The sequence below is a fragment of the Salmo salar genome, chromosome 18 (genome assembly GCF_965601325.2).
Source record: "Salmo salar chromosome 18, fSalSal1, whole genome shotgun sequence".
Taxonomy (NCBI): Eukaryota; Metazoa; Chordata; class Actinopteri; order Salmoniformes; family Salmonidae; genus Salmo; species Salmo salar.
In genome coordinates this window covers 90,889,700-90,912,101 of record NC_138308.1, presented here as the reverse complement: position 1 = coordinate 90,912,101, position 22,402 = coordinate 90,889,700, and the positions used below count along the sequence as shown (strand labels likewise).

Here is a 22,402-nt window from a genome sequence, read left to right as displayed (position 1 = left end):
AACGTTTAGTTTCACCATATTAAAACGAGAGTTCAGTTCACGTAACAGGGTTGACCTTAAAATGCGGGAAATACATACACTACCGTTCAAAAGTTTGGGGTCACTTAGAAATGTCCTTGTTTTTGAAAGAAAGCACATTTTTTGTCCATTAAAATAACACCAAATTGATCAGAAATACAGTGTAGACATTGTTCATGTTGTAAATTACTATTGAAGCTGGAAACAGCTGATTTTTAATGGAATGTCTAAATAGGCGTACAGAGGCCCATTATCAGCAACCATCACTCCTGTGTTCCAATGGCACGTTGTGTTAGCTAATCCAAGTTTATCATTGTAAAAGGCTAACTGATCATTAGAAAACCCTTTTGCAATTATGTTAGCACAGCTGAAAACTGTTGTTCTGATTAAAGTAGAAATAAAACTGTCCTTCTTTAGACTAGTTGAGTATCTGGAGCATCAGCGTTTGTGGGTTCGATTACAGGCTCAAAACGGCTAGAAACAAAGAACTTTCTTCTGAAACTCGTCAGTCTGTTCTTGTTCTGAGAAATGAAGGCTATTCATGTGAGAAATTGCCAAGAAAGTGAAGATCTCGTACAACGCTGTGTACTACTCCCTTCACAGAACAGCGCAAACTGGCTCTAACCAGAATAGAAAGAGGAGTGGGAGTCCCCGGTGCACAACTGAGCAAGAGGACAAGTACATTAGAGTGTCTAGTTTGAGAAACAGACGCCTCACAAGTCCTCAACTGGCAGCATCATTAAATAGTACCCACAAAACACCAGTCTCAACGTCAATAGTGAAGAGGTGACTCTGGGATGCTGGCCTTCTAGGCACAGTTCCTCTGTCCAGTGTCTGTGTTCTTTTGTCCATCTTAATCTTTTATCTTTATTGGCCAGTCTGAAATATGGCTTTTTCTTTGCAACTCTGCCTAGAAGGCCAGCATCCCGGAGTCGCCTCTTCACTGGGACTTGTAAAAATGCTGAATTTTGGCACTTTAGCAAGTCTTTATTCATATAAATAAATCAGATTTATTGAATTCTCCATGTGTTCTATATTAATAAAGAGCACGTCATGTAATATAACTAACTGGCTTTTAAAATTCAATACTGATGCACAGTTTCTATTTACAATATCAAAGGGCCCTCTTTTCATGGAATAAATTGACCCTTCTGTTTCTTTGAACCCTGGTACAAATAATCACTCAGGGCCTAATCACTCCAGGGCCTGGTTTCCCAAAAGCATCTTTGGGCTAAAGATCCTATGGTTCTAACAATGAATTTATCCTTAAGGTGCTTTTGGGAAACCGGGCCCAGGGCTTTAGTAATTTGGAATGTAAAGTCAATGAGCATTATGGGTAAAATGAACAAAACACAACAGAAGAGGGCAACACAATTATTTTGATCCTGAAATGGATCAAATCTGAGCCAAAATGTAGAATATAATTTTTGGTTGTTGTATAACCCATATACGTCAAGCTCATCAGTTCTGACAACATTGTCCGACCACTAACTATAACCTTGTTGCATCGTCAGTAAGCAAATATAGGGCTACAATAAATTATCTTTTAATTTTGGGTTAAGTTCATTAAACTCTAAAGTTCTATCAACTTTGAAAAGTTGCCCCTGAGACCTGGAGCTAAATCATTTGAATCACTAACCCTAACGTTGTGGTAATATCGTCAGTGAGTAAACAAATACAAAGTAAATTTAATCCCAGGTTTAATTTGAGGTTCAGGTTATGGCTCAAGCTCATGATTTCAATTTAGTCAAATTGTGACCACTAACTCTAACCTTGTGGCAAGCAATATTGTCAGTAAGCAATTATACACAAGCAATGCTATAGCTCATGAACATCAAGGTCATCAATTCTGACACTTGTCCAACAGTTGCTCCAGGAGCTGAATAACCACCCAGATGGCGCCCTCTTGTGGTCATTCTGTGTCATTACCACCAGGCCCCCCACTCACTGTCGTTCAGCCACTGGAGAACTACATGTCAATCAATCAATCAAATGTATTTTATAAAGCCCTTTTTACATCAGCAGTTATCACAAAGTGCTAATATAGAAACCCAGCCTAAAACCCCAAACAGCAAGCAACGCAGATGTAGAAGTACAGTGGCCAGGAAAAACTCCCTAGAAAGGCAGGAACCTCGGAAGAAACCTAGAGCGGAACCAGGCTCTGAGGGGTGGCCAGTCCTTTTCTGGCTTTACCAGGTAAAGATAAAGAGTACATATGGCCACTGAACTACATACACTGCTGCCTTTTGGGGGCCCTAAGCTAGATTTGTTTGTGGGGCCCCCACACCTTGTGGGCAAAACATTTTTGTGGCCCCCCTCTCTTGACGGTGGAAAGAAAAAATTAATTTCCTGAAATTCTACACATTTGGCCATGGGGAGTAGAGACATTTTGCAGTTTTAACATACAAAAAAATCTAAAATGGGTCGGAGCTACTTAGTGGCCAGGGGCCCTGTCGCTTATGTCACAACAATCTAGAAAAAAGAAACGCACACCTTTAAAGGCGAGGTGCTGGCTAGCGGAGTAGAACACTAGAAAATAAAGGAAAGCCGCACACTCTAAGAGCTCAGATGCAAAAATTTTAATCACCAACGTTTCGACAGCGAAGCTGTCTTCATCAGGGTATCATCACAAACACTGCGAGATGAGTCATTTATATAGTGTCAAGAGACACACAGGTGTTTGTAATCATGGCCAAGTATGGCCTAATATCATTGGTTAACTCAAATATTTCAAAAAATGGCATACAAAGAACATACAAAAAGACAAACAAATGGATAGCATACGATCATGGCATTTGTAGTCTAAAATGTATCTTATGTCACAACACCTCACCACAGCTTAGGTCAAGCACTCAGCAGCGGAGTGACTGGGATGAAGAGTGGGATGAAGAGTGGGCTGTCATGTTGGGGTCCGATCTGAATTCAACTCATAGGGTTTGGGTGAACCAAGCTGGATGCCGGATGACTGGCTGGGAGTGGTTAGACAGGGATATGGATAGACAGTGATGTGGTTAGGTCAACTTTTGTCCATTGGACTTGGTTCCCCTCTCCCCTTCTGCTCCTGTTGGAGAACCAGGGAGTCATGGAGAGAGGCCCTCTTCAGCTCCGCTCTAGCCAGAGAGAGTGCACCGGAGACCAGCCTTCCAGCATAGGGAGTCATGGAGAGAGGCCCTCTTCAGCTCCGCTCTAGCCAGAGAGAGTGCACCGGAGACCAGCCTTCCAGCATAGGGAGTCATGGAGAGAGGCCCTCTTCAGCTCCGCTCTAGCCAGAGAGAGTGCACCGGAGACCAGCCTTCCAGCATAGGGAGTCATGGAGAGAGGCCCTCTTCAGCTCCGCTCTAGCCAGAGAGAGTGCACCGGAGACCAGCCTTCCAGCATAGGGAGTCATGGAGAGAGGCCCTCTTCAGCTCCGCTCTAGCCAGAGAGAGTGCACCGGAGACCAGCCTTCCAGCATAGGGAGTCATGGAGAGAGGCCCTCTTCAGCTCCGCTCTAGCCAGAGAGAGTGCACCGGAGACCAGCCTTCCAGCATAGGGAGTCATGGAGAGAGGCCCTCTTCAGCTCCGCTCTAGCCAGAGAGAGTGCACCGGAGACCAGCCTTCCAGCATAGGGAGTCATGGAGAGAGGCCCTCTTCAGCTCCGCTCTAGCCAGAGAGAGTGCACCGGAGACCAGCCTTCCAGCATAGGGAGTCATGGAGAGAGGCCCTCTTCAGCTCCGCTCTAGCCAGAGAGAGTGCACCGGAGACCAGCCTTCCAGCATAGGGAGTCATGGAGAGAGGCCCTCTTCAGCTCCGCTCTAGCCAGAGAGAGTGCACCGGAGACCAGCCTTCCTGCATAGTTGGTGGTTGGATGTCGAACCAGGGTGTCTTGGACTGAGGCCATCTTTAGCTCTTTCCAACCCGGGGAGAATGCATCCGAGACCAGCCTTCCAGCATACCCCCTCAGCCTCACCTCAGTTAATAACGACGTGATGATTTTATCAGACAGTTGATCAGATATCAGACAGAGATCGTCAATATTTGTTATGTTATTGTTCAGCCATGTGATGATGTCATCAGAGATCGCCTCTGCGTACGTCATCAGCTTGGCACTCCTTCCGTGGGGTCCTCGCTCTTCATAACTGACCTCGCCGGAGGAGTGGGTGTCCTTGGAGGGGCGGAGAGTGGAGCTGGAGGATCCAGAGGAATGGTACTTGATGGTCCCGTTGAATTGATGTGTCTCACCATTTCCACTCATCTCTGTATCCATATGAACCTCCCTTTGTCTTGTACTGTGTAGGACCGTCTTCCTTCTATCTGAGGGTGAGCTGGCATTGGAATAGGACAAAGATCTTGTGCTGAATGAAGAGGGTATGTTGGACCAAAAGCTCTCACTTCCAACTGCTTCCTTAAAGGCAGCTATGATGGCCAGAGAGGCTAGCTTCTCAGCCAATCTCTCCTGAACTGGAAGACGGATGGATGAGGACTCGTAATATGTAGCTGAGTGTACTACATCTTCAGCCATGGTGTGGGCCAAACAGTGAATGATCCATCCATTGTCTTGGCTGGGTTCTAGAACATTCTGGACCCCACTCATTGCCTCCGTTGGAACCTATAAGAGAACAACGAGAATCCAAAAGAGACACGTTTGTTTCAATTTGTATTATATGATTATGTTATAATAGACCTATATTATTTCAATTTGTGTGTGGAAAGACAATAATTGAATGTTTAAGTTGTCTGTGTGTGTTCCTGGCTTCAGACTAGGTGTGGAAGCCAGGAACACACACGGAAACCACAGTCAATGTGTGTGTGCCTATGTGTGTGTGCATGGTGCGTGAAAAAGACACTGGTTGGAAACCCACAGCCAGGCTGCAAATCACCACATGAGCTGTCAAGGTTCCAGGAAGTCAGAGAGTCACATGACAGACTGACAGGAAGTGCAGTTTGATTTAGATCAAAAGACGAAAGAGAACCTGTATGGCCTTCTGTAACTCCCAGAGAAAGTCTAATGAAATGTATATGAGAGAACACAGAATTGAATTGACAGTCAGGCTTGTAATTCTCTTCTATGTTATTACAGGGAACTGACCTGGAACCCAGAACGTGTTCTGATAGATGATGGAATTGTGTGTGTGTGTGTGTTGGATAATTTGGCAGATGTAATAGACGTTAATAAAGGATCATTCACAACAGAGTGTCAGGGTGTTCCAAGCGGTAACTGTGTCCATGTGTGAAATGAATGTGGTGTTCTGTGTGTTCTGTGTGTTCTGTGTGTCGTGGCTGTGTGTCTGGGCTGTGTGTCTGTGTGTTCTGTGTGTCTGTGTGTCTGGGCTGTGTGTTCTGTGTGTCTGTGTGTTCTGTGTGTTCTGTGTGTCTGTGTGTTCTGTGTGTCTGGGCTGTGTGTCTGGGCTGTGTGTCTGTGTGTTCTGTGTGTCTGTGTGTCTGTGTGTTCTGTGTGTTCTGTGGCGTGGCTGTGGCGTGGCGTGGCGGGCGGGCGGGCGGGCGGGCGGGCGGGCGGCGCGGCGGCGGAATATATAGCAATAATCATCAGTTTGGTTCTGAAGGGTGAATCTGTGTCAAAAATGGCACTCTCTTCTCCATATAGGGTCATAAGACGCTGGTCAAAACTAGTGCACTATATAGGGAACAGGGCCCTGGTTAAAACTAGTGCACTATATAGGGAACAGGGTGTAACAGCAGACAGAGCAGATTCCCGTGCACGCACACACACACACACACACACACACACACACACACACACACACACCCCCCCCCCCCCCCGGATATCTCTTTAGCCTCCCAGACAGGGATATCTCTTTGGCCTCCCAGACGGGGATATCTCTTTGGCCTCCCAGACAGGGATATCACATTTACATTTACATTTAAGTCATTTAGCAGACGCTCTTATCCAGAGCGACTTACAAATTGGTGCATTCACCTTATGATATCCAGTGGAACAACCACTTTACAATAGTGCATCTAAATCTTTTAAAGGGGGGGGGGGGGGGTTAGAAGGATTACTTTATCCTATCCTAGGTATTCCTTAAAGAGGTGGGGTTTCAGGTGTCTCCGGAAGGTGGTGATTGACTCCGCTGTCCTGGCGTCGTGAGGGAGCTTGTTCCACCATTGGGGTGCCAGATATATCTTTCGGATATCTCTTTGGCCTCCCAGACAGGGATATCTCTTTTGCCTCTCAGACGGGGATATCTCTTTGGCCACTCAGACAGGGATATCTCTTTTGCCTCCCAGACAGGGATATCTCTTTGGCCTCTCAGACAGGGATATCTCTTTGGCCTCTCAGACGGGGATATCTCTTTGGCCACTCAGACAGGGATATCTCTTTGCCCTCTCAGACAGGTATATCTCTTTGGCCACTCAGACAGGGATATCTCTTTGGCCTCTCAGACGGGGATATCTCTTTGGCCACTCAGACAGGGATATCTCTTTGGCCTCCCAGACGGGGATATCTCTTTGGCCTCCCAGACGGGGATATCTCTTTGGCCTCTCAGACGGGGATATCTCTTTGGCCACTCAGACAGGGATATCTCTTTTGCCTCCCAGACAGGGATATCTCTTTGGCCTCTCAGACAGGGATATCTCTTTGGCCTCTCAGACGGGGATATCTCTTTGGCCTCTCAGACAGGGATATCTCTTTGGCCTCTCAGACGGGAATATCTCTTTGGCCTCCCAGACGGGAATATCTCTTACTACATTCAAACATAAGGAGGAAGACACATATTACGCCCTAAATGGCACCCTATTCCCTACATAGTGCACTACTCTACCGGCCCTGTTCAAAAGTAGTGCACTACTCTACCGGCCCTGTTCAAAAGTAGTGCACTATGTAGGGAATAGGGTGCCATTTCAGAGGCACACAGAGATAAATACCACAAGGAGAAATGAAAAAATTCCCTTTGAGGTGTTTGATGTCTAGGGAGTCGTATTTCCCTTACTCTTGATATCTATACAATGTCTTGGATTACTTATCAAAGGATGCACTGGTTTGAAACACACACAGACACACACACACACACACACACACACACACACACACACACACACACACACACACACACACACACACACACACACACACACACACACACACACACACACACACACACACACACACGCACACCTCTCATATCTCTATTGGCCCTATCAAAGCCAGGGTAGACTCTTCATGCTTTAACAAAAGGTACCCTGAGGACTGTAAGGATAAGAACCAGACAGCCAAAAGCCAATTCTGTCATATTTATTGTGTGTGTGTGTGTGTGTGATGTTATCGTCCGTGTGTGTGCGTTTGAGGCTGTGTATGTACATAATGAAATTGATATTCCAACATGTATTGCCCTATCATATTGAGCTTTGAAAGATTGAAACAGCATGAACATATTTTCTCATTTCATTGACAATTGGACACATTCTCTCAATCTCACAATGAAAACTGTTGTTGTTCAGCTTGAAGTTATAAGCTTCATGTAAAATGTTTCAGGAGGTACAGAAGAGTTAGGAAATAAAGAAAGAGATTGAGATGAAACCAGTTTTACTAAAGAAAGTTTCTTTAGACTTGTACTTACCATTTTCCTCTTGTGAAAGACAACAGAAGACAAGACAAGACAAGGCCGGTTTGCTGTAGCTAGGATGCAAATGGCCATGATGGGGAAATAGATATGTTGTTGTGAACCTATAGTCACTTCCTGAATGCGTGTGTGAGTGAGAGAGATACATTAAAATATTAAAGGTTGGTCCAATCTGGCCCTTGGGTGGTTTGAGTAAAATATACTTTAAAATGACTAAAACCAAATGGAAACTGTGTAGAAATGATAATGGTCCTATAGTCATACTGTTTCTTGACCGTCCAGTTCACTAATAATCACTAGACAGTCAGGGAGCGTCCTTGACGATTGAATGCGGTACCCCTGGAGGAAGATGAGTTTGACACCCCTGTTATAGAGTTGTGTTAGTTGCAATTTTTTCTTCAAAATCAACAATATCATTCCATTTTATTTTACTCTAGCAAATGAAAATAGGGCCTGCCATTTAGTTTACAGAATCCTAGGGACTTTTTGTAACCCAACCATATGAATAGCAGAGTGACTGTTTTAACAGTTTTAACAGTTCTTTTAAAACCAGACTTGTTTCAAGACAGAGGGTTTAACATTTTGACAGTTGTAAAGCTATAGCTTGCTAACGTTGTGCAGAATGTGCAAATGAAATCGCATCCAGAAACTGTTCTTTTTTTAGGCCTTGTGAAAGAAAGAAAAACAACTACAACACTTCCTGTGAAAACGCATCAACGTCAGCAAACACCGACGAGCTCCCATTGGTTGCCAAGAAGTTTGAAAATTCTAAAGACTCCGCCCCCTAACAACGGCATCGTAGCAGAGCGCTGATAGGCGAACTATCGACGAATTTCAACCAATCAGCACCGACTGCACGGTGTTTGGACAAAGGTTTTGCTTACAAGTGTGTTTTAGCTCACCGCCTCGACCCGTGTTGAATGTTGTATTTTTCGCTCGGAAACTTTTGCAACCAATTTTGACAGCACGGAAAATACGATAAGGTAAGATGTTGTTTCATTGACGGAGAAGCTAGTTTTCTCACTAGATAGCGTGCTACCCTTTCGAAATCATGCCAGTCCAATTCACGTGCGGTCGGGTGCAGGACTCTTTGCGCAGTAGGCTGACTAACGTTAGATCCTTCTACAAAATGTACGTTTTCTGCTTGTGATACCAACATATTGCCTTTTGAACCAGTATCTGGGTGTGAGGAGGCGAGATTTTATCTGATGCCCAGGGTCCTTCTATTCAAAGTCCCATTAACCAGCTCTGCAAGCTTTATAAGGTCAAAATACGATCGGTAACTTTACAGTACGCTTCAGAATATGGAGTTTCGCAGAGTAACTATCGTAATTACTGCCATTGTGCACGGTATGTATGGTGAAAAAAAAAGTTTAAATCAAAGTTATTTGTTTTTGACGAAGTGCACATGCCCAAATCCACCTTCTGGACCTCCAATATAATCAATCACTCATTACCGCCGCCCACAGGTCGGCTGATCCAGCAGTACAGTATCCGGAAGGAAAATGATTATTTTTTATTGATTTTTATTTTCAGATTTTTTTGGGGAGGTACATATGGTGCGGAACGGCATTAATGACGATAGTTGCACTGCGAAACTCCATATTTTGGTGCGTAACGAACGTGTTTTGACAACGTTTGCACAGCTGGTTAAAGGGACTTGGAATTGAAGGATCCTGGGAGTCAGAGGCGATCTCCGCTCCCTCAACTCCAGTTAACAAGCTATTATGCTTTGAAGATCACAGAAACAGGCCTTGACATTTTTTTGTTTGTTGCGCATTCCAATTGTATGTTCTCTTGCAGGATACAACCAGTGACTGTCTGAACCCATTTGGTGAAAACTCCAAGCTGAAGTCATGCCTTTTCCCAGGGGGAAGAAACCAAATGTTACTGCTGGCAGTAAAATACCCAAATTACTTGGCAAAGGGATGGAGAATCAGGTAATTTGACTAATAATAGCCTCCCACTGTTGATAAGGGATGGTGTTTTTCTAGTAGTGCTGGAACAAAAACCTGCACCACCCAGTTGCTTACTAGCTCTCCAGGAGGAGCGTTGGCCAGCTCTGCCTTTGACGGTTTTCTTTTTTATATTGTTGGTCTGTATCTAGCTTTTTAACCAGCCAACATATTTATTGCATATCTAGGTACATCAATTGGGGTAAGCTAGTTTAAAAAAAATGTGCCTGTGTTGCCAAGGCATATTGCATACCCCACAACTTTTTGAAATTGATTCTGTCTGATATCTGCTGGTCAACTTAACCCCTCTTATCTCTCAATGAAACCGCTGGTCCTGCGTGAACTAAACTAACCTCAATGGTGTCTTGCTATCACACTTCATTGCATAGCTCCATATCAAATAACATGGCTCTGTTTTAGGAGGAAGGCCCCCAGGTCAAGAGGTCGTCCTCCTCTCCCCAAGGAGCCCCTAAGAAGAGGACAGCCTTCGTAGACATCACCAATGTAAGTCTGTCTTTTCTCTTTCAGTCGGTCTGGGGTGGATTCACTAGAACAAACACAACCTATTTCAACTGGGAGGGACTAACCTGAATTTGTCCAACAAACTTGTTTTCCGTTGCAAAACGTTTTTTGTTGTTCATGTCTAACATTTCACGTAAAACTATTTTCTTGTCTGTATGGAAGTAGTGGTCCTTGTACCTAGCATGGTGAAGACAGCAGTACATGGACTATGATGTACTTTTCCAAGTTAACTGCCGACACAGACCGTGGGGTTTTGTTGAGCAGGTGTCAATGCGGTATGAGAACCAGCACATTCTTGAGCATGCAATACGGCTTTCCTCAGTAGGAAATCCTCGTGGACCCACTGTGCTGTCAGACTCAGCATGCTCATGGGGCTGACATCGCTGGTCCAAATGTCAGTCGTGAAGCTAAAAGCAGTGACGCTCATAGATGTACGATTCACTATACTGTGCAACTCCAGTAGGGCAACATCTGAAAAATAGTGTGTTCCGGGGCTCGACCAGTCGGCGAAAGCCAACATCATCCACAACGTCATCCACGACAGAGGACGGTTGATTGTCAAGGGCAATGAATACCATTATCCTGGCATGAATGGATTTCGCCTTTGAGTTGTCTCGCGGAAGTGTTCTTACTCTTTCAAATGACTGCTCCACTTGTTGACTGCTTGATCCACACAGCAGACATTGTGGGCTAGGTTAGGAATGCTGTGTTGCACTATATTCGTGGCGTCATTACATTATATAGGTATGCACGTCAGCTTTGACATCGGTTTTGCACATCGGAGTTAAACTAGACACCGGGCCGACTTTTGGCATTTTAAGCTAATATCGTCCGGTTCCAATATGATTTTTGCTATATCGTGCATTCATAGTTTTTGCAACTGTTTTCTACGGTCTTGGTTTGAAATGAATAAACCACAGAACAGGGTCTGAATGGTCCCCCGGGGAGTGACTCTCTACCAGAGTCTTCCACCGGGTTTTGAGCTGGTGTTCACTGCAGACTGGCGCTGAAACCGACTTTCGGTCTTGTTTGGCAGTTGGTTGTATGGTGGGGTAGATCTCAACTTGAGAAACAAGAACTTAAAAGTTCTGTCTTGGCAATACAAATATAATGCCAATAGGGGATTGGTGTGAAACGTATGAGGAACGGGACACACAGGCCTCTCTATAACAAGTGAATATTCTGCCTCATCTGCACACTATGAAAAGACTGTGGCGTTGAACTCTCTGGTCTCTCCTTGGCTTCCAGGCACACAATGTTCACATCAGCCTTCCAGGTACCAAGAAGAACTCCCTTATTAAGAAGACGCAGAAGAAGAAGGCCACCACCACTGTGTCAGACAAGAATGAAGCCAACCTTACAAAGTAAGTCAGTCATTTTCCTAGACCCCCAGACCACCTCTCTCCATCTGTACTGTCGTTAGGTTTGATGGGCTGTGAACAACGGTGTAGTTGTTTTTCTGTGAAGGTGAGAGAGAATAGAGAAAGGGGGGGCCAAATTATAAAGGGATGAAGTAATTGTATATGTTTATGACGCTTGTTATGGGGGCATTGAAATATGCCTATCCTGATACTGAAGTCCTTGATCACTCATCTCTTATTGTGATACGGTAGGAGTTTGTCCTCTTTTTTTGAGTTCATCAATACAATAGATTCATAACATTCCACATCAAAACATTAACTTTCTCTGCCTTTTACTGAGGGACGTTTTGCTTGCAGTGACTGCTATATATAGAGACGGACTGTTGCTCTGGATCAGAACATCTGCTAAATGACTAAAATGTGAAAGCTAAACACTTCACCCTATTCCTACCCGTTCCCCTCTCCAGGTCTGAATCGGTGAGCTCAGAGAGGGGGGAGGAGGAGACCCCAGCTGAAGAGCTTGTGGTGCAGGAGGCTGTTCCACCTAGAGAGTTGCCCCCCCACCTCCAGAGACCCCAGGTAGGCTAATGGAGCACCCCAGGTAGGCTAATGGAGCACCCCAGGTAGGCTAATGGAGCACCCCAGGTAGGCTAATGGAGCACCCCAGGTAGGCTAATGGAGCACCCCAGGTAGGCTAATGGAGCACCCCAGGTAGGCTAATGGAGCACCCCAGGTAGGCTAATGGAGCACCCCAGGTAGGCTAATGGAGCACCCCAGGTAGGCTAATGGAGCACCACAGACTATTGTCACATCAGTGGGATCTACAGTACCAGTCAAAAGTTTGGACACCTTCTTATTCCAGGGTTTTTCTTTATTTTTACTGATTTCTACATTGTAGAATAACAGTGAAGACATCAAAACTATGAAATAACACATGGAAGTCGTGTAGTAACCACAAGTGTTAAACCATCAAAATATATTTGAGATTCTTGAAAGTAGCCACTTTTTGCCTTGACAGCTTTGCACACTCTTGGCATTCTCTCAACCAGCTTCATGAGGTAGTCACCTGGAATGCATTTCAGTTAACAGGTATGCCTTGTTACTAGGTCATTTGTGGAATTTATTTCCTTCCAAATCCGTTTGTGCCAATCACTTGTTACAAGGTAGGGGGAGTATACAGAAGATGGTAAAAGACCAAGTCCACATTATGGCAAGAACAGCTCAAATAAGCAAAGAGAAACAACAGTCCATTACTTTAAGACCGGACTTCATGGTTGAATTGCTGCAAAGAAACCACTACTAAAGGACACTACTAAGAAGACTTGCTTGGGCCAAGAAACACGAGCAATGGACATTACACCGGTGGAAACCTGTCCTTTGGTCTGATGCGCCCCAACCGTCGTGTCTTTGTCAGACGCGGAGTAGGGGAACGGATGATCTCTGCATGTGTGGCTCCGACCGTGAAGCATGGAGGAGGAGGTGTGATGGTGTGGGGGTGCTTTGCTAGTGACACTGTCTGACTTATTTAGAATTCAAGGCACACGTAGCCAGCATGGCTACCACAGTATTCTGCAGCAAATCGCCATCGCATCTGGTTTGAGCTTAGTGACACTATCATTTGTTTTTAAAGAGAACAATGACCCAACACACCTCCAGGCTATGTAAGGGCTATTTGACCAATCACTGGAGTGATGGAGTGCTGCATCAGATGACCTAGCCTCCACAATCACCTGACCTAAACCCAATTGAGATGGTTTGAGATGAGTTGGACTGCAGAGTGAAGGAAAAGCAGCCAACAAGTGCTCAGCATATGTGGGAACTCCTTCAAGACTGTTGGAAAAGCATTCCTCATGAAGCTGGTTGAGAGAATGCCAAGTCTGCAAAGTTGTCATCAAGGCAAAGGGTGGCTACTTTAAAGAATATAAAATATATATTTTGATTTAACCCTTTTTTTTTTTTACATTTTACTACGTGATTCCATATGTTATTTCATAGTGTTGTCATTCTACAATATAGAAAATAGTAAAAATAAACCCTGGAATGAGTAGGTCCAACCTTTTGACTGGTACTGTACATGGGGACAGTCAGGAATAGTTCTATGGAACTCACTTTGGCATTGTCTAGCACTGTTCTGTACAGCTGTTTTGTACTGCACCTAAATATCACTCTTCCCTCCCTCTGTCCCTCTCCTTCCCTCCCTCTGTCCCTCTCCTTCCCTCCCTCTGTCCCTCTCCTTCCCTCCCCCCCTCTGTCCCTCTCCTTCCCTCCCCCCCTCTGTCCCTCTCCTTCCCTCCCCCCCTCTGTCCCTCTCCTTCCCTCTCAGATCCCTGAGGAGTTTGATATAGACACCCAGCACCAGGATGACCCCACTCTGACTCCTCAGTACGCCAAGGAAATATTTGACTACCTCAAGGCCAGAGAGGAGAAGTTCATCCTGTCTGACTATATGTCCATCCAGCCCAGTCTGAACGCTGGGATGAGGGCCATCCTGGTGGACTGGCTGGTCGAGGTGCAGGTCCGGAAACCAGTATACTTGCTACTATAATAACACTACAACGCCGTATGTCCGTAGTACAGACAATTAAACTAGGAGTGAAGATGAGACACTGTGGTTCGTTGTGTACTGGAGAAAGTGTGTGTTTACTCTGTGTTTCCAGGAGAACTTTGAGCTGAACCATGAGACTCTGTACCTGGCTGTGAAGGTGTTGGACCACTTCCTGTCCACTGCTCCGGTCAACAGAGAAAATCTACAGCTTATAGGCTCTACAGCCATGCTCATAGCATCCAAGTTTGAGGTGAGGGATATTGAGCACTTCTCCGGTTAACGGTAGGAGAGGTGAGGGATGGAGGGTGGGGGGAGACAGGCTCATTGTGCCCAAATGAGAGTTGTCCTCTCATTTGGGCTCTCCTCTTTCTGTTTGTGTAATACTCTTCCTCTTAACCCACCATCCTTTCTCTCTCCCTCCGTCAGGAGCGCTGTCCGCCCTGTGTGGATGACTTCCTGTACGTCTGTGATGATGCGTACAAGAGGGAGGAGGTTATTGCTATGGAGACGAGCATCCTGCAGGCGCTGGGGTTCGACATCAACATCCCCGTCTCCTACCGCTTCCTCAGGCGATATGCCAAGGTACAGGGTTTTTCCTGGGTCAAAATGAGGCTACGCTGGTGGGTGTGGCGGCGGTGTGGCCAATAGTGCGATGGCCAACTGAACATATTTAGAGGCCCTCCTGTTGACCACAGCGACAAAATGTCGCTGTTTTCGAAGCAAATTTCCTGCAATTCGACACATTTTATGCTATTTGAGTGAGTGAATCAAACATATCAAAATGAATGGGGGGCCCCATGCCATAAACACCCCTGAATGCAAAAATGTTTTACATTTTAGATTCTGGCTATCTAGCTTTTATTCTGTTGATTGTTAAGTGCTCAAAGATCTTATTTAAACAGGCATTATATTTTCTCCATACTTTATATCTGGTTCTAGGTTACTGTGTTTTTCTTACACACTGTTTGGTCATAGGCGGCCCGCCCAATACTTTTCTATGCAGAAAAAACCCTGCACGTGTGTGTGAGAGACCCCTTTCTATAGGGTGTGAGAGACCCCTTTCTATAGGGTGTGAGAGACCCCTTTCTATAGGGTGTGAGAGACCCCTTTCTATAGGGTGTGAGAGTGTCTCTGCCTATGTAGAATGGAATCAAACGTATGGAAACCATGTGTTTGAGTTCGTTACCATTCCAGCCATGACTATGAGCTCGTCCTCCCCCATTAAGGTGCTGTCAACCTCCTGTGAGTTGGATGTATGTTTAGGGTTGCAAAGGGTCAGAAACCTTCCGGTAAATTTCTATACATTTTCCATGTGAAGTTAAGCCTGGCAATTTTGCTTTAATTCATCAGAAGTTATCTTATAACAGTGAACCTTTTTCGTGGGGTACACAAGGCAATTCTAGGTCTTGTGGCATATTTTGGTTAAACTATCCCCAATTCAATGGAATCGTAACCCTCTGCATGCACAGTGCATTCTTCCATCACATGTACAGCTGATTCTCAAGATCTTGCACACTAATGAGATGCTATTGAGCCCACACTACTACACTGTCTGAGCCAAGGACTACATGCTTTCTGGTAAGTTTTGATTACAATACTGGGTGGGGTGAATATATTTTGACATGATCTTTTTGTTAACTAGTAAATAGTAGCCTACAGCAGTGATTTAAATAATTGTATAACTTGTTAACAATTTCTACTAGTTAGTTTTTGCTACCATGTGGGTTTTAGCTTGCTTGAGCTTTCTAACTGAGTGTTAATTCACCTGTTTCCATACATGTTTCATTTTTAAAATATTTATCTTACAAAGGAGTTGTTTACTATAACTTTATCTGTACGTGGAATTGTATTTTTTTTACAAAAAATGTTTTTGTCTTCTAATCTTTACAGGAAAATGCCACGGGAACTATCTGATGTTTGGAGACATTTCACTGCAGCTAAAGTAGAAGGAAAAGCTGTGTACGTTTGCAAATACTGTGCCAAATCATATGTGAAGAATGCAACAACAAAGATGTAGAATCATCTGGCCCAGTGCATAAAGTTCCCTCAGCGCTCACAACAAGCAACCTCTGGCAGAAGTCCCTCTACTTCTATTGGAGGTGAAAATGATGAATCAGACACCTTATCGATAGCAACAGATCATGGTCCTCCTCAAGGAATAATTAACTACATCATCTCCACCCCTCAACCAGTATTCTACAAGAGCACAGACACAAGGGACAACACACACCGGTCTCTGCTTTCAGACAGCCGCCAGCTCATCTGCAATGTAAAGTGAGAAGAATAAGAGCACCACTGAAGCTGCCCGGCAACACCTGTTGGGGTGGTGTTGTCATCATGATTGACAGTCTCCTGGAGGGGAAGGAGTCCAAGAAATGCCCATATCACATTCTGCCGATATGGACAGCCCCATCAAGAGTATCCTCCTGGATGATGTATTTTAGGAGAGAGTGGAAAGCAGCCTGAAACTCCTGAAACCTATCGCAGTAACCATTGCACAGATTGAGGGAGACAATGCCATCCTGTCTGATGTTCAGACTCTGCTTGCAGATGTAAGAGAAGAAATCCGTACTGCCCTGCCCACTTCACTGTTGCTCCAAGCAGAAGAAACTGCAGTTCTGAAATGCATCAAAAAGCGGGAAGACTTCTGCCTGAAGCCCATACACGCCGCAGTGTACATGTTGGACCCCAAGTATGCTGGCAAGAGCATCCTGTCTGGTGCAGAGATCAACAAGGCCTATGGTGTCATCACTACCATGTCTCGCCACCTTGGCCTGGATGAGGGCAAGGTTCTTGGCAGTCTGGTGAAGTACACTTCCAAGCAAGGGCTCTGGGATGGAGATGCAATATGGCAGTCATGCCAACATATCTCATCAGCCACCTGGTGGAAGGGACTTTGTGGATCTCAGGCTCTTTTCACTGTTGCCTCCATCATCCTCCAAATCCCACCAACATCAGCCGCCTCAGAGCACAACTGGTCCTTGTTTGGGAACACACACACCAAAGCACGCAACAAGCTGACCAATACAAGGGTTGAAAAATTGGTGGCCATCTGGGCAAATGTGAGGCTTTTTGAGCCTGACAACGAGCCATCGTCAACAAGGTTGGACAGTGAAGATGAGGCCTCAGAGTCTGGTGTTCTACAGGTGGACATTGAGGAGGTCCAGGGAGAAGACATGAGAGGAAGACAACCCAAGCTTTAGTTTCTAGACTATCATTTTACAGATGTATGTTGAAAATGTTTTTGGGCGACGCGATGGATCATTCGATATTCACTTTAGTAGTTCAGTGAAATCATCCCATGTGAAGAGTCAACTCATTTAAAGGTTCATTTGTATCTAAATGGAAATAAAACTATTGGAAGGATTTAATCATTTGTAACAGTCTACTTATGATACACCTTTTACCTTATGTTCGTCTCCATATGATAAATATATCCAATGCAAAAAAAACTACATTTTAAATGGTATTAATATTAATTTGCATATTTCTGTTAATTCCCTCGGAAAGTTTCCACCTCTGAATATTCCCCAAATGTGCAACCCTTATGCATGTTTATCCTCTTGTCTGCAGCATGTGTGAATTCCATGTCTCTCTCTCTCCATGTCTCTCTCTCTCCATGTCTCTTTCTCACCATCTGTCTCCAGTGTGTGTGAATGCCAGTATGGAAACTAACCCTGGCCCGGTATGTGTGTGTTCCCTCTCTCTCTCTCTCCAGTGTGTGAGTGCCAGTATGGAAACTCTAACCCTGGCCCGGTATGTGTGTGAGCTGAGTCTTCAGGAGATGGATCTGGTCCCAGAGAGAGGATCATTACTGGCCTCAGCCTGTCTGCTGCTGGCTCTAGTCACCAAGGAGCTGGGAGGATGGGTGAGCTTCTACACACACACACACGTTTCCTCCTCCTCATCTACACTGATTGAAGTGGATTTAACAGGTGACATCAATAAGGGTTCATAGCTTTCACCTGGATTCACCTGGTCCGTCTGTAATGCAAAAAATCAGGTGTTCCTAATGTTTTGTCCACTCAAGTGTTTCTGTGCCGTTCTGTCTCCACTTTCTGCTCCCCCTTAGACTTTATTACACATCCCATTCTCAATGAGCCGATACCTGTTATAGTCTGAAAACGTACCCTGGTTCTTCAATGCCTTGTCTGACATATTACTGTCCCCCTCCTCCCTCTCCAGTCCCCCATAGTTGGTACAGAGTACATGGTAATACTTCATAGTCTGTATTTAATCACCCACACCTCTGTCCTGTAGTCCCCCATCCTGGTTTTCCACTCTGGGTACGGTGTGTCAGAGCTGGTACCTGTTGTCCGGAGGCTCCATTCCATGCTCACCTCCCCGCCAGACGACAAACTCCTGGCCGTCCGGAGCAAGTACTCTCACAAGTAAGTGTACTGTGTAAACTAGGTATTCTAGTACTCTCACAAGTAAGTGTACTGTGTAAACTAGGTATTCTAGTACTCTCACAAGTAAGTGTACTGTGTAAACGAGGTATTATAGTACTCTCACAAGTAAGTGTACTGTCCGTCAGCTTAACCTTAGCTCCCAGGCTTTGCTTACGTTCAAAATAAGGTATGAATAGTGACTGCATAAATGCAATAGATAGATGGATATCTATTTATCTTTTTAATCATTTGTCAAATACAAAAAATATGAGCTGTGTTTGAAGTAGTTTGTACTTGGAACTAAAATGGCTACTGAAGTTCATGGAGCACAAATCAAATGTAGTTGAAGTTGGAATATATTGACATTTTGTCCTTACCCAGTCAAGGATTTGAGGGCTCATACCAAACCTTTAACCTTCTGAGGAGGAAGAGGCGCTGTTACGACTGCATGTGTGGACCATTCTAAATTATACCACTTTCATGTTCATTATCGCACATTTCCAGTGTCTATATACAGTTGAAGTCGGAAGTTTACATACACCTTAGCCAACTGCATTTTAAACTCAGTTTTTCACAACTCCTGACATTTAATCCTAGTAGAAATTCCCTGTCTTAGGTCAGTTAGGATCACCACTTTATTTTAAGAATGTGAAATGTCAGAATAATAGTAGAGAGAATGATTTATTTCAGTTTTTATTTCTTTCATCACATTCCCAGTGGGTCAGAAGTTTACATACACTCAATTAGTATTTGGTAGCATTGCCTTTAAATTGTTTAACTTGGGTCAAATGTTTTGGGTAGCCTTCCACAAGCTTCCCACAATAAGTTGGGTGAATTTTGGCCCATTCGTCCTGACAGAGCTGGTGTAACTGAGTCAGGTTTGTAGGCCTCCTTGCACGCACACGCTTTTTCAGTTCTGCCCACAAATGCTCTATGAGATTGAGGTCAGGGCTTTGTGATGGCCATTCCAATACCTTGACTTTGGTGTCCTTAAGCCATTTTGCTACAACTTTGGAAGTATGCTTGGGGTCATTGTCCATTTGGAAGACCCATTTGCGACCAATCTTTAACTTCCTGACTGTCTTGATGTTGCTTCAATATATCCACATAACTTTCCTGCCTCATGATGCCATCTATTTTGTGAAGTGCACCAGTCCCTCCTGCAGCAAAGCACCCCTACAACATGATGCTGCCACTCCCATGCTTCACGGTTGGGATGGTGGTGGTCAGCTTGCACGCCTCACCCTTTTTCCTCCAAACAGGACAGTCATTATGGCCAAACACTTCTATTTTTGTTTCATCAGACCAGAGGACATTCCTCCAAAAAGTACGATCTTTGTCCCCATGTGCAGTTGCAAACCGTAGTCTGGCTTTTTCTTATGGCAGTTTTGGAGCAGTGGCTTCTTTCTTGCTGAGCGGCCTTTCAGGTTATGTCGATATAGGACTCGTTTTACTGTGGATATAGATACTTTTGTGCCTGTTTTATCCAGCATCTTCACAAGGTCCTTTGCTGTTGTTCTGGGATTGATTTTCGCACCAAAGTACATTAATCTCTAGGAGACAGAACGCGTCTCCTTCCTGAGCGGTATGACGGCTGCGTGGTCCCATGGTGTTTATACTTGCGTACTATTATTGGTACAGATGAACGTGGTACCTTCAGGCGTTTGGAAATTGCTCCTAAGGATGAACCAGACTTGTGGTCTTCAATTTTCTTTCTGAGGTCTTGGCTGATTTCTTTTGATTTTCCCATGATGTCAAGCACAGAGGCACTGAGTTTGAAGATGGGCCTTGAAATACATCCACAGGTACACCTCCAATAGGCTAATTGACATAATTTGACTCAATCAGAAGCTTCTTAAGCCATGACATCATTTTCTGGAACTTTCCAAGCTGTTTAAAGGCACAGTCAACTTAGTGTATGTAAACTTCTGACCCACTGGAATTGTGATACAGTGAATTAATCTGTCTGTAAACAATTGTTGGAAAATTTACTTGTGTCATGCACAAAGTAGATGTCCTCACCGACTTGCCAAAACTAGTTTGTTAACAAGAAATTTGTGGAGTGGTTGAAAAAATGAGTTTTAATGACTCTAACCTAAGTTTATGTAAACTTCTGACTTCAACTGTATGTTAAAATGGTGCATTTTTACATTGAAGAAAGAAAATCAAGTTGTTTCTGACATCATCAAAAGGTAAAACATATTTTTTAAAGACAGTGATTCGTGACGAGCAAGAAAATAGCGTCCCTCTGACTAAACTTGTTTCAGGTTTTTGAATATCACAGTTTTTCTTTGAATCCTACCCCATAGAAACACACTGGTTTTACGTATGTAGACACTGTTCTGGTGCTGGAGGTAATGAATGAGGTGGAGAAGTGATGGAATGGACACACAGTGGATATTGACAAGCCAGGTGGACGGAGGGTGATGTGCAAGGAGCCAACGTTCCATTGGCAGGCCGCCATCCCTCGTCTTTCCACACCTTGTTGCAGTCACTTCCATGGTGGCGCTGGTGTCAATTGTTCCTTAGTGGGCTGACTCCTACTGAAAGCATACGCCTACACTTGGTGACAGCATTTGCGTAGGTTTCTATTGTAACAGCACATGGCAACGTGGTGGGGGGGGAGATTAGTCAATGGAGACTTCTTCTTCTTTGCCATCAGGGTTTTCTTTGAAGTCGCGACAATTCCGACGGTGGACCTGGAGACGTTGGAGAGGGCGTTGCAGTGACCCAGAGAAACTGGTTGGTGGGAGAATATGTACATATTCTAAGGAGACGCTGTGTATATATATATTGTAATATTTATATATATATCACTGTTAATTTTTTATAATGAAGGGATGGCATCTGTTCTGTTTTATAATCAAGCGTAGAATTCTTTATTTTTTTCAGCAGCAATGCTTTTTTTTTACTTGTTCATGTTGTATTTTGTATCTGTTTTTACACTTTAAGAAAAAAACATGTTTAAACATTTTATACAAGTGTTGTTTGAAGGGTAATCTGAAAGTTGGAGGTATTTTTGTGTAGTGAGAGGGAAAAAAGTAAATTGATTTACTGTTAATATCATTGACCATTTGATGTTGTTGTGTAACCCACGGTAACAGTGTTCTTTATCGGTATAAACGATGGCTGTCTGTCGGAGTTATCAAGGTTTTGCTCCAGCCCTGCTCCAATATACACACCACTTTATTCTACTAATCGGCCTCTCATCAGGACCTTGATTAGCGGAAGCAGGTGTGTTGGACTGGTGCTGGAACAGAAGCCTGCATCCTACTCGTTACCTCTCCAGGTCTGTCTGCCTCCCAAAATGGATTTTATGTTGTACAGTGTGTCTCATGTATAAAGTCTTTTAACATTTTGAACAAAGAGGATTTTACTGTTATGCTATTTTTAAATGGCTCAGACCTCTGAAAATTAAATAAATCCTGTTTTATTGTTTATAAAACATGTTGGTTTTCAGTCCTTACTCTAAGGTGTGATACTTACTTGCATGGAGAAGTCCATTGCAACTTGCAACAAATCACATCGCTTTTGTTTACGGTTTCAGTTAAAGGCTGGAGAAATGTAATAACTGAAATTCATACGCTGACCAGCCATGATTATTTATTTTGTAAAAACAAGCTTATTTTGGGTTCTGATGGGGTATGACAGATGAAATAAATAGAGTTTTTTTTTTCTTCGACAATCAATAGGTACATGTCTAAATGGATGTGGTACCTGCTGATTGTCCTTTTTAATTTAAGTAAAGCTGAATGGATTGGCTTGTATGATGGAGGGGTAAGCATATAGTTATTATACATTGTGTTAAGGCTGACTGAGAATACACCATTCAGTGGGCTCTGGATAAAAGTTGTCCCTAGACGCAGAGCTGGGATTGGTTTACTGTGGGAACACCAGACTCTCAAATGCATTTCCTTGATTCCTCACTTCCTGACCCTTTTTCATCCAATGGGTTTTGAGAAGGAAGCAAGGATATGTAATTGAGATGCTTCCCATATTTGGATCAATGAGAGCTCAATTGTGTACTCCTCGTTCTCTCTCCTCAACC

The 22,402-nt window shown here is 44.1% G+C and overlaps 2 protein-coding genes across 2 annotated transcripts; one reads left to right on the top strand and one right to left on the bottom strand.

Annotated features, from left to right (window-relative positions):
* Positions 1–2,582: 2,582 nt before the first annotated feature.
* On the bottom strand, positions 2,583–7,838 carry LOC106578045 (uncharacterized). Its single transcript, XM_014156600.3, has 2 exons — positions 7,578–7,838; positions 2,583–4,606 (listed from the first exon to the last, which is right to left on the bottom strand). Exons 1-2 carry the CDS (start codon positions 7,653–7,655, stop codon positions 3,737–3,739), a joined length of 948 nt encoding a protein of 315 aa, XP_014012075.3. The 5' UTR covers positions 7,656–7,838; the 3' UTR covers positions 2,583–3,736.
* A 652-nt stretch (positions 7,839–8,490) lies between these two features.
* On the top strand, positions 8,491–21,799 carry ccnb3 (cyclin B3). The gene is given in 11 exon segments (NM_001140296.1): positions 8,491–8,563; positions 9,384–9,520; positions 9,956–10,039; positions 11,306–11,421; positions 11,886–11,997; positions 13,742–13,933; positions 14,076–14,213; positions 14,390–14,545; positions 17,682–17,831; positions 18,224–18,354; positions 21,017–21,799. Coding segments are annotated over 10 exon segments (1,230 nt in total). The 5' UTR covers positions 8,491–8,563; positions 9,384–9,436; the 3' UTR covers positions 21,084–21,799.
* The last annotated feature ends 603 nt before the right edge of the window (positions 21,800–22,402 follow it).

Coding starts and splice junctions, on each gene's coding strand:
- LOC106578045 (XM_014156600.3), bottom strand. CDS start 7,655: ATGGCCATTTGCATCCTAGCTACAGCAAACCGGCCTTGTCTTGTCTTG. Junction 4,607..7,577: donor TCTTTCACAAGAGGAAAATG/GTAAGTACAAGT, acceptor GTTCTCTTATAG/GTTCCAACGGAGGCAATGAG.